Here is a 13,792-nt window from a genome sequence, read left to right as displayed (position 1 = left end):
GGCTATTCTCAAGAGATGCTGCCAGGCACATAGGAATTCTGAATCTCTTTCTTTCCAGCTGACTCTCTGCTTAGCCACCAGCCCTTATAAAGAAACATCCATCCCATACATCACACAGCATAAGAGATACTGGTACCAGTGGTGTGGTTTCAAGGGAGTATCTGTGCTATCATTGATCCTGCTGCTCTTTGTTTCCCTTTTTCCTCTTTTTTTTTTTTTCCTCCAGGAATGAAGGGCACAACGAATCTCTCAACCCTGGCCCTCTGGCACTCTGGAGTGATTAGGAGCAGAGAGAGGCTGGGTGTTGGTGATAAGCCCAATGATACGTATTGCTACAGCACCGCCAACAACAGCACCGTACTCCAGGGAGTGACCTTTGGTGGAGTTCCTACTGTCCTGCTCATAGATGTCAGCTGCTTTTTGGTGAGATGCTCCCATTTGTCTTTGGTTTAAGGAGGAAACATCAGGATGATCAAACTATGTAGGGCCCCTGCTTTTAAGGAGTTTGTGGGGGTAAAGGAGAGAGCCTGTTCTGTTTTGGAAAAGGGGAGAGCAGCATGGACTGTGAGTAGGGACCTTAAGAAGGCTGGTTTGGAGGTAACAGAAATTAATCGTGTCCTAGAAGGAGAGAGAAATAGGTAAGGAAAGGGGCCATCCTGAAGACATTTCTGAAGATAATTTATTTATAGATATTGATGTAGAGAGACATATAAATATTTATCATTGAAGACTACATACACACACATATATCTACCTACATACACACACACTCATAAGGGTAGTGGGAATATCAAAGTGCCCCGGGAAGGTGGTAAGCATGAGAAATTCTCAAACCAGAGCATGTAAGCACAACAAAAATGTTTTATGAGCGCAGTTGCTTGCTCGTGTCTTTCCAGGGCCATGCCATTTGCTTATGGTTTACTTCAGTTGATGAGCTTGTGCTTTTAAGATCTATCAGTTAAGCATATGTATACTATAAGCTATATCAAATTGTTTGCTTTATCAATGAGTGGGAAGAAGGAGGGAGGGAGAAAATTTGGAACTCCAAATGTTAAAAAATGAATTTTAAAAATTATTTTTACATGTAATTAGGAAAAAAAACTTTTTTTAAAAGATCAATTTGTCCATCACTTAGCATGCATTAAGCTTCTATTATGTGTCAGGTACCATAATACAAAGACAGAATTGAAAACATCTCTTCCCTTAAGGAATTTGCATTCTCAAAGGGGAAACAACATGTATACCTTTAAGCATAGACAAAATCAATCCAAGTATTGCTTGATGTGGAGGAACATAGAAGGAATATATTTCCAAGAAGATGAAAGAGCTTCTCCCAGAGGGAACTTGAGGCAGCAAGAACAGATCAATTTGTTAGAGAAAACTGAGGTTTGTAGAGGTCCAACAGGAAGTCATATAGGACAGTGATGAGCAGATGACCTAATTCAGTCTCTGTATTTCAGAGAAGAGAGGAGGGAGTGCATTCTTGGCAAGGGGGACAGCCTGTGCAAAAACAAAGAGTTGGGAGATGAAATGTGAGGAACACCAAGAAGGCCAGTTTTGCTGAACCACAGAGTACATGAAGGAGAGTAATATATAATAAACCTTTAAGAGTAAGGTGGAGCTAGGTTGTAAAGGGATTTCAGTGCCAAATAGTAGAATTTATATTTGCTTCTAAAAGTAATAAGGAACCACTGGAGAGAATTGTTCTAGGGAGTGACATAATAGGACTTGGACCTAAGAAATATCTCTCAGGCTGCTGTGTAGTGAATGGATTTGAAATAAAATGAAATCCTATTTGGCTATTTGCAAAAACCCCAGTGATAGCTCAGACCCTTTGGAATCAGGCCAGGCCCTGTTACTTCTCTTTAGGAAAACAAAACATGAGTGAATAAGAAATATCGATCAATCAAAGAAAAATGAGTAGTCTTGTTCATTCTAATATATGTATTCGTTGTTCAGTTGTTTTTGTCGGGTCTGGCTCTTTGTGACCCTATTTGGGGTTTTCTTGGTAAAGATACTGGAGTGATTTGCCATTTACAGAAGAGGAAAACTGAGGCAAACAGGGTTAAATGACCTGCCCAGTGTCACACAGCTAACATCTGAGATCAGATTTGAACTAAGGTCTTCCTGACTCCAGGCTCAGCATTCTATCTACTGCACCACCCAGAGTGTTTATGTGTGTGAGTGAGTATACGTGTGTATCATTGAAAGGAACCTGGTCTCCAGAGCTGCTACATTAATGTGGTTTTGCTGCCTAGGATCACATTTTAATCTTTTTGCTTTGATATTAGTTGACGTTGGATGTGTTGCAGTTAGTACTGAGGTCAGGAAAAGTAACTCCTGCTGAAGCCTCCATTGCAAGAGAGCCTCTCTTCCTACTAAGGTCCAGCTGAGTAGAATACTGAGAGATGACCAGCTTTCCATGCTCATGGGAGGAAATTGCCATTGCTAAAGGTTCATGGGGTGCTGAGCTATAGAGTTAGTGGATTTAAGATGATGTTGCCCACATCCCCAAGAAATATCTATTTCTAATTAGAAAAAAAAGTGATGATGCAATTTTTTCTCCCCCTAACCATTTTTCTTTCCTGTTCCTAGTTTTTAATAGTTGTGTTTTCCATAATTCGAAGAAGATTTTGGGACTATGGCCGCATCGCACTGGTGTCAGAGAAAGACAGGTAAAAACAAGATTTATGTGAGTGGATGAAATCTGCCTCCGTGTAATAGGAGCAGAACTGTCCCTTGGGCACTATAAATGGAGCCATTTACTTTTGGGGTGGGGTGGAGTGGTTTTGGGGGAGAGGAGGGTCTCAGTTGTTGGCAAGCTGGGCAAACACCAAAAGAGGGAGCCTGTGGTGGAGAAGGAGATAGATCTTCCAGCAGGCATATTTGCTAGACCAGAGATACTAGGTTTTTTTGTTTGTTTTTTTTTAATCCTTACCTTCCATCTTAGAATCAATACTGTGCCATGGTTCTAAGGCAGAAGAGTGGTTAGGGTTAGGCAATGGGGGTTAAGTGACTTGTCCAGAGTCAAACAGCTTAGAAGTTTTTTTTTTTTTAAACCCTTGTACTTCGGTGTATTGTCTCATAGGTGGAAGATTGGTAAGGGTGGGCAATGGGGGTCAAGTGACCTGCCCAGGGTCACACAGCTGGGAAGTGGCTGAGGCCGGGTTTGAACCTAGGACCTCCTGTCTCTAGTCCTGACTCTCACTCCACTGAGCTACCCAGCTTCCCCTAGCTTAGAAGTTTTGATTTGAACTCAGGACCTCTTGATTCTGGGCCTGGTTCTCTATCCCCTGAGCCACTTCAGAGATCCTCATTTTTACCTTAATGAGGTTATTATGAGAATCAAATGAGAAAATGTATGTAAAATGCTTTGCAAACCTTAAAGCCAATATAAGAGTCAGTTGTTATAATGCAAATGTCACTGAAGCCGATTCTCCTCCCTTTCTCACTCCACCTCCAAGCTGACTATTTTTGACTTTTTAAAAACTTCATAGCGACCCTGGATGTTCATTTTAACTTGTTTTCATCTAGATAAACATGTTTGGGGTGATTCAAGAGGTGTGATTGGCTCTTGGCCCAGGAAGTGAGTGTAGGCTTATAGTATAACCCTGCCCAATTAGTATATCACCATTTAAATGACCTTTAGTTCTTTCTGTTGGAAACACCCCTCCTCTCCCTCTCCCTCCCTGTCCATCCCAGGAAAGAACTATGCCTAGGCATTGAAATAAAAAGTGCACAAAATAAAAAAGGAAATAAAGTTGCTGTAACTCCCTGTATGTTTCAAAATTGAGGAAAATGTGGAAAGACAAGTGTTTCATTATTTACTCTGCGTATTGCAAGTGTAGCTCTTTGGAAGTTAATAAGCTCCAAAAAAGGAAAGGACTTATTGGAGCAAAAAGGCCATCCATAAGTATTCAAGCTATCGTAGTCTTCTTTCAGCCTCAGGAAAAGCCAAACGGGCATAAATCAGCTTCTTGGGCAACTTTTGAGTTTATTGAAAAACAACAAGGCTATATTTGAAGACAAACTCTCCCCTTTAATGATATGTTGTGCTTTGGAGGCCCTTTGTATATTTTACATTAAAGGGAAAAAGGTAATGGGCAAGTTATAGGTCTGAACAACTGGAACTTCCAGATCTGGCCAGATGGTATACAAACCTGGGTGTTGCATCTGCTGCAGCAGTAGGATATTAGTGGGGAAAACTGAGGAGTAGATCTTGAATTCCTTTGGCCCTTATCTGGAGCCCACATACAACTTCAGCTGAGAATTCCTCACTACAGTGTCCTCCCTCTCTTCGCACTAGCCTAAGCTGGTGCAGAAATGTGGCCTCTGTGGGTGGAGAGATGCCTGTGAACTGCCCAGCCCTGAGGAACATGGATTGTTGGTCACTCCAAAGATCTCTTTGCCCTGCATTCATTTGTGAAAACTTTGTAGGTGATGGGCCTGGGGACAAAATCATTATATCATTTGCTTAGTTTTTATTGAAGGAAGTCTTAGGCTGTTTGCTTTTTGGGGCCAAAAAGTGGGGGGTGGAGGAGAAAAACCAAGCCTCAATAAAAAAAATATTGAGAGGTTGTGTGGTGAGGTGAGGGTCCTGCACTTAAAATTAGATGGCAAAAGATGGAATGGGAAGCCTGATTCTGATTCTAACACTCAATACCAGAAAGAATTTGGACAAATCACAACTTCTCTGATCTTTGGTTTCCTTTTCACTGATTTGTTTTCAGGGAAATACTTTGTCAGCAAGTGCCAGGCCCACATTTTAATGAATGCGGGAATTCCTTCTGCAGTTAATACACCAAACAGTCCAGAATTGATAGTTACCCAAGACTCAGATGATTAAATGACTTGCCCAGGGTCAGCCACTTAGTTTCAGAGGCAGGTTTTGAATCAAATCTTCCTGCCTCTAGGTCTAGTACTTCTAGCCACTTCACCAGGGACTCTCTTAACTTTTTTTGTGTCATCGGTAAAGTCTATGATTCCTTTGGTCAAACCCATGAATTCCTAAGAAGAAGAATGTTTTCATATGCACAGCAAAAAATACATATAATTACAAAATAAATAAATTATGTTGATATAGAGTTTCAGAATATTTTTTAAATTGTGATATAGTGAATCATGTAACCATGTTAAAAATGTATATTAATAAATGTTAAAAAAATTGTGATATAGTTTAGACTTTATTGAAATCTATCTATAGACTCCTTTGTGGAGGTGGAAGAACTCCTGTACTACACCAGACTGTAGTATAATGCTTTGTAAACTGTAAAGCAGAATTGTCAGCTTGTGCCTGCAGAACTCCAAGAGTATAGCCTGAACCAGAGTAAAATGTAATTGGGGAAACATTTAATAAATAAAAATACCATGAAACACAGATAATGTTAATTTGTGATTTTCTAAGTCAGTAAATGCAGTCCCCTGTGATCTCTTTCAGTCTGAATTTGGTACCACTATTGTAAAATACTGTATAAATGGAAGATCACAAGGAAATTCTTTGCTCACTGTGTGACTATAAAGTAATGATGATACTAATGTATACAGAGTAAGAGGTGCAACTAAGGCTTGATGAAAACAAGTGGGAAATTTGTCACAATAGGAAGCAGTTAGCTGGCACTGCGCACCTGACCCAGAATCAGGAGGTCCTGAGTTCAAATGTGGCCTCAGACACTTCCTTGCTGAATGAATCCTGGGCAAGTCACTTAACCCCAATTGCCCATATGTAAGAAATCCAGAAATCCCCATATCTAAAAGCCATATTCAGTCTTCATGGTACTTCTGTGGAGCACACAGAAAAGATTTGGTTTAAGAATTGTGTAATAATTAAAGTGTCTTTAGGATGTTTCATTTAGCACCTATACAAAGTTGGCAAGCTTACCACCATAGTCAAATTTTCCACCTCACGATGTTTCTGCAGAAAGTTGGGCCTGGGAAATATAGACAGATGACACACAGGGCCTGCGTGTTTAAGACCACCTTCTGCTGAGGTTAATGACATTTTCAAACCACAATCTTTGTGTACCGACAATCTGCTAACATCCTAGAGCCACATAGTTCTCATTCTCAGAAATTATCAGTCTTTCAAATCTTGTGCATTTTGAAACGATTATGGTAGACTCTGGTAAGTTTTGCATTATTTGCATTGATTTCCCTGTATTGATCAGAGGCTCATAAAAGGCAAATGGAGTAACTTGAGACAATTTCACAGTGCCTTTCAAATTTCTGTAGCTAGAACTTAAACTTGAGTTTCCTTTTCAGGTGAGTCAATAATTCTCCAAGTGGTGTTAAAAGAAGCGAATGTGGTTGATTCTGCTCTAAAGGAATGAAGGGACTTGGGATGGGGAACAGAATCCCAGCCTAGAAAGGTGGGATGATGGTGGGCAGTGTGTCCCAGACATGATTACACAGGCTTACCTACCTTTCTCTCTTTGTGTGTCCCAGTGAGTCCAGATACCAGAGGCTGTCTTCCTCCTCCTCGGGGCATCACGACTTTGAATCAGATCTGGTTAGTATTTCAACGGGCAGAGAAGTGTGGGCTGTGGCATTAGGTGGGGGCGTTCACAACAGAAATTTGGGAGTAGGGATACTGTTAGTATTTATCTCCATCATTAAACTATACCACAAGAGGGCAGGCAGGGTTAGGGGAAAGAGAGCTGGTTCCAGAGACTTGGATTGAGTCCCTGACTCCTGTACTTCCAAGCTGTGTGATCTGAGGCAAATTATTTAACTTCTCTGAGAATTGGGCTCCTCAGCTGTAAAATGATGATAACATTTCTGTGCCACTCACTTAGCTTGCAGGATTGTTACAGAGAAAGAGCTTTGTAAATATTGAAGTGCTACCTAAATGTGAATTGTTTTACTGATATTAATAGTCATAACAGCAATAATTATTAATATCGTAGATTTAGAATTAGAAGGGATCTCAAAGTCCGTGTAGTCCAACCTTTCATTTTATAAAGGAAGAAAAAGAGGTTCAGAGGTTGTGACTTCTCTCAAAATCACGTAGGTAATACTATTATATGCTAGTCTGGTCCATGCCCATCAAAGCAATTGCAAGGTACCTATAATAGCAGGTGCTGTCATTAGCCACGACAATGGAGAATATAGAAAATACCATATGGAAAGAAGTGTTATAGGTTAGAATAGGATTTTGGGATATTTAAAAAATTCATGTGAAGGAGATAGAGATAATAGGTAAGATAGGTAAGTAATTCTTTAACTCTGATGTCAGCCAGTAGTCCTAAGAGGACAACTTGGTAGGCTAAAGGTGTAATGTAGTAAGAAGAGAAGGAGAGCTTACTAGGGAGGACACTGGATAGTGCATCAAACCTGGAGTCAGGAGGACCTGGCTTCAAATCTGGCCCCAAACACTTCCTAATTGTGTTGACCTTGGGTAAGTCACTTAACTCCAGTTGCCTAGCCCTTACAGGTCTTCTGCCTTAGAACCAATACAAGACCAAAGGTAAGGGTTTTAAAAAAATCAGGGGGAGAAGAGCAAGGGAATAGGACAGGAAGACAATAAGGAAGGAGATGGAGGTAGAAGGGAGTAGGATGGCAGGAGAGAGAAAAGAAAGAGTTCCACATGCAGTAGATTATCTGTTTGCTGATTTCTGAGCTAGGGAACTTTAACATTTTAAAAATGTGATTGTTTCTAAAGTCTGAAAACAAATTATAACTTCCTCCTCTTAAACCTCATTCTAAAAATTTGCCCCCAAATTGTTGTTTTCTGCCCCCTGAACTTCTGGCCCAGGCGCCATTAGTTGCTTTCCAAATGTTTACTGACAAGCTCTGCATCGATGTCTCCAAATCTGTCCTGCGATGTCATCATCTGTTGATTTAAGTTCTTGGATTGTGCTCTCTTGAGCTTTAAAAAGATTTTTCCCCCAAATTATTGAGACTTGAAAGAAATGTTTTCTCCAGTGTTCTACACACATGGTGCATGGCTGTGATTTTTTTTTTTGGAGGAGCATATGGAGCCTGTCTTGAACGGGACAAAAGGGTAGCCTGCAAAATTGGGGACAGATAACTGCTTTCAGTATAATAGGAAATTGTATGATTTCAAAGAGTATGAAAACAGCTGTCTCCTCAAAGCAACAGATGTTTAGAAGCTAATCAAACTCCTCTTTATTTCCAGGGGTGTTGTTCATGGCTAACTGCTGTTTTCCGAATGCAGTAAGTATGTGATGGAGGGAGTAGGCACTTGAAACCTTTGTTGCAGTTCATTTATTTGGGTGGTAGGGAGCAAAGAGCTGAGTTGCACTAGGGTATGGGATGATAGTATTTTATAGGGGCGTGGTCTGCTTTTTATGGCATCATCAGCATTTTCTTGGGGCTGAGGCATAAATTTCATCCCATTTTTGGGATACTCTGGTTTTCAAATAGAAATGCCCAAAAGGAAGAGAACCCACAAAAACAGAGCCATAAGTTACTAAAGAGTAGAGGGACCTTATGCTTTGCAAGAGGTCATCTTGAGAATGTGAGGGGAATCACAAAGAGAGCTCAATCAGGTATAAATTCGGAAGTAACAGGAAAAACTGTTCCCAGAGTTGGAAGGACAGCTGTGGTAGAAAAAAATGTTAGGCTTGGATGGGGTCCCTTTTTTTGGTTTGGTTTGGTTTTTTCATTTTTACTCAATTATCCAAAATGTAAATTCATCCACTCTTTGGAGCCCACAGCTCTGTGTATTGCTTTTTCTCTAGGGAAGATTGGGTATGTCATTGGCTTTTTTCCACTTGGACCAGGTTACTCTGTCAAAACATGGGAATAGAAACTTGTTTCCCTCCTCATTTCTAAGCCAAGTCCATGAAAAACTACCCAGTGATAAAAACAGAAATGAAGAGCTCTTTATTAGTTCTAAATCACCAATAGTAAGTCTTATTATTGCTACAAGTGGTTTGGTTTTCTTCTGATTTTCCCTTTTTTTACTCCTAGCAAAGGGTGATGGGAGCTGTGGGGCAAGAGAAACATCTCAGTTAAAATTGATGAAGGAAATAGATGACTTCTACTTTTATTCCTTCATTCAACAAAATATTAGAGAGCACCTATTAAGTGCAAGGCATAACAGTAAGAACTCTGGTTTAGAAGTAAAAACTGTGCCTCTAGATAGGGAGAGTCATTTTCGAAGCCTGATGCATAATACTGTTTTATTCAACTCTTCAGAATTGTAATATTCATTTCTATTCACCATTGTAGCTGGAAAGGACCAAAGAGGTCATTTAGTCCAGTAGCCTCACTTTACAAATGAGCAAACCGAACTTGGAGACATGAAAGTGTATAATTCAATTCAATAAACAATCATTAAAATGCCTAATGTGTTAGGCATTGGAGAAGAAAACAAATGTAGATGAGAAAGTTTCTGTCTGCCCAGGGTTAACAATTTAGGAAAAGAGCATAACACAGAGAGCTGTAGTTCACAAGTGCATTAGAGAATTTGTTAGGTGAGGTGTGAGATGGGGGAAAGTTAATGACCAACCAGGGATGCCTATGAGGGCACCTCTTAAAAGGAGGATATTGAACTTTAAGGGGTAGATGGAAATTCACCAAGCAAAAGGAAGAAAGAAGGCTTTCCAGGCAAAGGAAGCCATATGAGCAAAGGCACAAAGAATATGCAAGGTGGTGAAAGAGGCCAGCTTGGTATTAGAAGATGAGGCATCACCAGATCTCAGAGGTTTTGAAAACCTGACAGAGGTCTTTGAATTTTACTTGGTAGGCAGTATGGAGGCACCAAAGACTTGATCAGAGAAGTTACAAGACTAGATTTCTGTATAAGGAAACCTAGCAGTGATATGAATCAGAAGAGGGGTAATGAATGTAAGCTTCAAAGAGGCATATTTAGGTTTAATGTCAGGAAAAGCTTCTTAATAATTGTTGGTCAGTTGTATCCAGCTGTTCATGACCCCATTTGAGGTTTTCTTGGCAAAGATATTGGAATGGTTTGCCATTCCTTCTCCAGCCCATTTGACAGATGAAGAAACGGAGGCAAATAGGGTTGAGTGACTTGCCCATCCCAGTCACATAGTTAATAAGTGTCTGAGGCCAGATTTGAACTCCCAAAGATGAGTCTTCCTGACTCTAGGCCCAGCATTTTATCCACTACACCATGTAGCTGCCCTTAATTCCTTTTTTTTATTCATACAAGTAATTAAAAAAATTTTTTTAGTTCATTTATTTAATTAATTAATTTGAAGTGTTTTTCCATGGTTACATAAATCATGTCCCTTCCCTCCCTTCCTCCCACCCCCTTCTCATAGCCAACGAGCAATTCCACTTGGCTTTACATGTGTCATTGATCAAAACATATTTCTGTATTATGAATATTTGCACTAGGGTGATTGATCACTTAGAGTCTACATCCCCAATCATATCCCCATCAAGCCATGTGCTCAAGCTTGTCAAGCATGTTTTTCTTCTGTATTTCTACTCTACTTGATGACTGACAACAGATGCCTGTGAGGGTATCAGATTGTTTTTCTTCTATATTTCTACTCCCACAATTCTTTTTCTGAATGTGGATAACGTTATTTCTCATAAGCCCCTCAGAATTGTCCTGGACCATTGCATTGCTAGTAGCAGAGAAGTCCATTACATTCGATGACCACAGTGTATCAGTCTCTGTGTACAATGTTCTTCTGGCTCTGCTCCTTTCACTCTACATCAATTCCTGGAAATCGTTCCAGTTTCCATGGAATCCCTCCAGTTTATTATTCCTTTGAGCACAGTAGTATTCCATTGCCATCAGATACCACAATTTGTTCAGCCATTCCCCAATCAAAGGGGATTTTCCAATGTTTTGCCACCACAAAGAGTGTGGCTATAAATATTTTTGTACAAGTATTTTTCCCTATTATCTCTTTGGAGTATAGACTCAGCAGTGGTATGGCTGGATCAAAGGTGCCCTTAATTCTTGACAATTAGAATTATCCCAAAGTGGAGTTGGGCTGCCTTAAGAGGCAGAAAGTTTCCTCTCATCTATGACCTTTAGGTAGAAACCAGATGAAAACTTGGATGTGTTACAGTATAATCAAGATCGAAGGGAGATGGCATAGAGGTGGTAATTGAAGGTATGGGATTGAATAAGGTTACTGGAATGAATAAGTAAAAAAACATTTATGAAGTACTTACTATATACAAAGCACTATGCCAACTGCAGGAGTTACAGCTAGAAAGGAAAGACAATCTTTGCTCTTGAGAAGCTCATGTTCTGATAGGGGATATAGCACATATAAAAGGTTTCAGCTTCTAATCAGGTTGAAAGTTCCCATGGCCCTTAGGGAGCAGCAGCAAAGCAGATGGTATTGCATTCATGTCATTTCTGCTGATAAAATCATACCAGTTTCTAATGTTGGACTGTTTGATGCAACTGAGGACTTTGGCGATAAGAACTTTTTTCTCTCGATCTCTAGCAGCTGTACTGACAGCACCAGCAGAGAGAACTGCCAGCCTCCGTCTCTAGGAGTTGCTTCCCAGAGTGACGGCTTTGAGATCTACCCTGGAAGAAAGGCTGGTGCTCTGGGGGAGAATTAGGGAGTAAAATGAGATTATTGAACAGTAGTGAGAACTCAGCTAAAGCTTTGGACCATCCATTTGGTATAAATCAGCTCTTTTTTTATGATTTTTTCCCAAGACACCAAGCAGCCTGAGAATCACAGATAGAGAAATAAGATGCTTAGGATGTTGCTCAGGGATGAAATGGACAAAATAAGGATGACAGATGGTCGGGGCAAGGGATTCTGGGATAGTGGCTAGTAAAACATGAAAGTGTCAGATCCTCAAGGGTAGGGATGGAACAGATACAGCATAGGAGGAGGATGAGTTGGGAGATAGAGATGGGTCAGTGGCGGTCATGATAAAGGCAAAGAGTAGGTTTTCATGTGAGTGAATGAGAGAGGTGGGAGAATTGGAGTCTGTGGTGAGAGAATAGAATTTCAGAAGTTGGGGTATTTGAGGAGCCACAGTTCTGAGGAATGGTAAAGCCTGCGATGGATATAATCTTGTATGCAGCTGAAGTGGGGCGGAAGACCTTGAGGGATTGTGTCGTCCAGCTCTTATTGGGACTGGCAGAATGAATATTGAAGTCCCTGAGGATGATAGCAGGAGATGGGGCCGAGAGGGAAATCATGAGGGGTATGCTGAAATAATTGAAGTCAGGAAATGGACTCAAAGGCAATTAGACCAGAGGGTGACAGGTATTGCCTGGCCTTCAGAAAGGCACAGGTTTTAGGAAAATGGTGTCAAGTAGTTGAGGAGAAGTAACAGAGTACAACCATCTCTCTTTTTGGCCCTGAGAGTCAGGCTAAGTCAGAAGAAGAGGGAGAAGTCAGGGCAGAAAGGACAACCTTTAGAATAAGAGCTGGGCGTCTCTGGCACATCTCTGCCATTTATGACTTCCATCATGGTAAATAGAGATGGAGAGGGGGAATATAGTAAGGGATGCCATTTGCCATTCAGAAACCTTCTTCTTGATCATTTGGCCATCTCCCTATTAGTTGTTCAACCTGATACTGATTGGAGTTTTTAGAACCCTCTTGTTAGCATCTTTGCTTGCCAATAAAATGTAAGCTCCTTGACGGCAGGGGCTATTTCATTTTTATCTTTGTATTCCTAGCACTTAGGGTTAAGTGCTTTGTTGCACTTAGCTCAATGCCTGGCACATAGTAGGTGTTTAATAAATGTTTGTTGAGAGAGCAGTTAAGTATCACAGTAGAGAGACTGCCAAGCCTACAGTTGGGAGGACCTGAGTTCCAATGTGGCTTCAAACATTTCCTTGCTGTGTGACCCTGAACAGTTCACTTAACCCTGGTTGCCTAGCCCTTACCACTCTTCTGCCTTGGAACCAATACATAGTATTGATTCCAAGATGGAAAATAAGAGTTCAAAAATAATAAAAATAAATGTTTCCTCATGGGGCAGGTAGGTAACACAGTGGATAAAACACCAAGCCTAGAGACTGGAGGATCTGGGTTCAAATTTGGTCTCAGACACTTCCTTGCTATGTGACCCCAGGGAATTCATTTAACCCCAATTGTCTAACTTCCTTGCCTCTCTTCTATCTTAGAATTGATGCTCAGATTGAAGGTAAAGTTTTAAAAAAGTTAAATAAAATTAAATAATAAATGTTTATTGATTGGTTCATATAAGCAGAAAGCTCTTTTGGACGTACACACACACTTTTACACACTTAGGTGGTTATATGAAGTGCTATCAACACAAGACAGGGTAGCAGTAGGTTCTGGAGGAATTTCTGACCCAATCTGTTTAATTGAGACTGAGCATACATGTGTGTCTGCATCTCCCCAGAGATGAACAGATCCAGGAATGGTGTGGAGACGATGCCATACACTACCTGTCCTTCCAACGCCATATCATCTTCCTTCTAGTGGTGATCAGCTTCCTGTCTCTGTGTATCATCCTACCTGTCAATCTCTCGGGTGATTTACTGGGTAAGACCTTTCCCTACCCATTTCTCTGATGGGAAAAGGGAGAGACTAGAGCAGGGACCCATTTGGGGAAGGGAGCACATTGCCAAGATCCAAAATGGATCTCTTAAGGGGTAAGGGCTGAATTCGAGCTTGAGAAATCTGAGTGCAAGGGAGTTAGCCAAGGTCACATAGCTCTGTTACATAATAAACCTGAAATTTGAACATAGGTCTTTCATTTCCAAATTCAGTGTTCATGTCACTATACAACTTGCTTCAGTCAAGTTCTACATTCTGTGATTTTTTTTCCTCCAAGTATTCCTTAAAGGACCTCATTTTCAAATACTGTAATTAAGCTTCATCCATAGCAGAGATTC

At 40.6% G+C, this 13,792-nt stretch overlaps 1 protein-coding gene across 1 annotated transcript in view; it reads left to right on the top strand.

Moving 5' to 3' along the window:
• The first annotated feature begins 228 nt into the window (after nt 1-228).
• The window catches only part of TMEM63A (transmembrane protein 63A), a 36,312-nt gene continuing 22,748 nt past the window's right edge, over nt 229-13,792 (top strand). Inside the window, exons 1-5 of the mRNA XM_044672446.1 lie at nt 229-423; nt 2,596-2,675; nt 6,442-6,505; nt 8,135-8,172; nt 13,297-13,439. Coding sequence (XP_044528381.1) covers nt 229-423; nt 2,596-2,675; nt 6,442-6,505; nt 8,135-8,172; nt 13,297-13,439 — 520 coding nt within the window. The remainder of the gene's footprint in view (nt 424-2,595; nt 2,676-6,441; nt 6,506-8,134; nt 8,173-13,296; nt 13,440-13,792) is intronic.

Source organism: Gracilinanus agilis, chromosome 4 (genome assembly GCF_016433145.1).
Source record: "Gracilinanus agilis isolate LMUSP501 chromosome 4, AgileGrace, whole genome shotgun sequence".
Classification (NCBI taxonomy): Eukaryota; Metazoa; Chordata; class Mammalia; order Didelphimorphia; family Didelphidae; genus Gracilinanus; species Gracilinanus agilis.
This window is presented reverse-complemented; position numbering and strand designations above follow the sequence as displayed.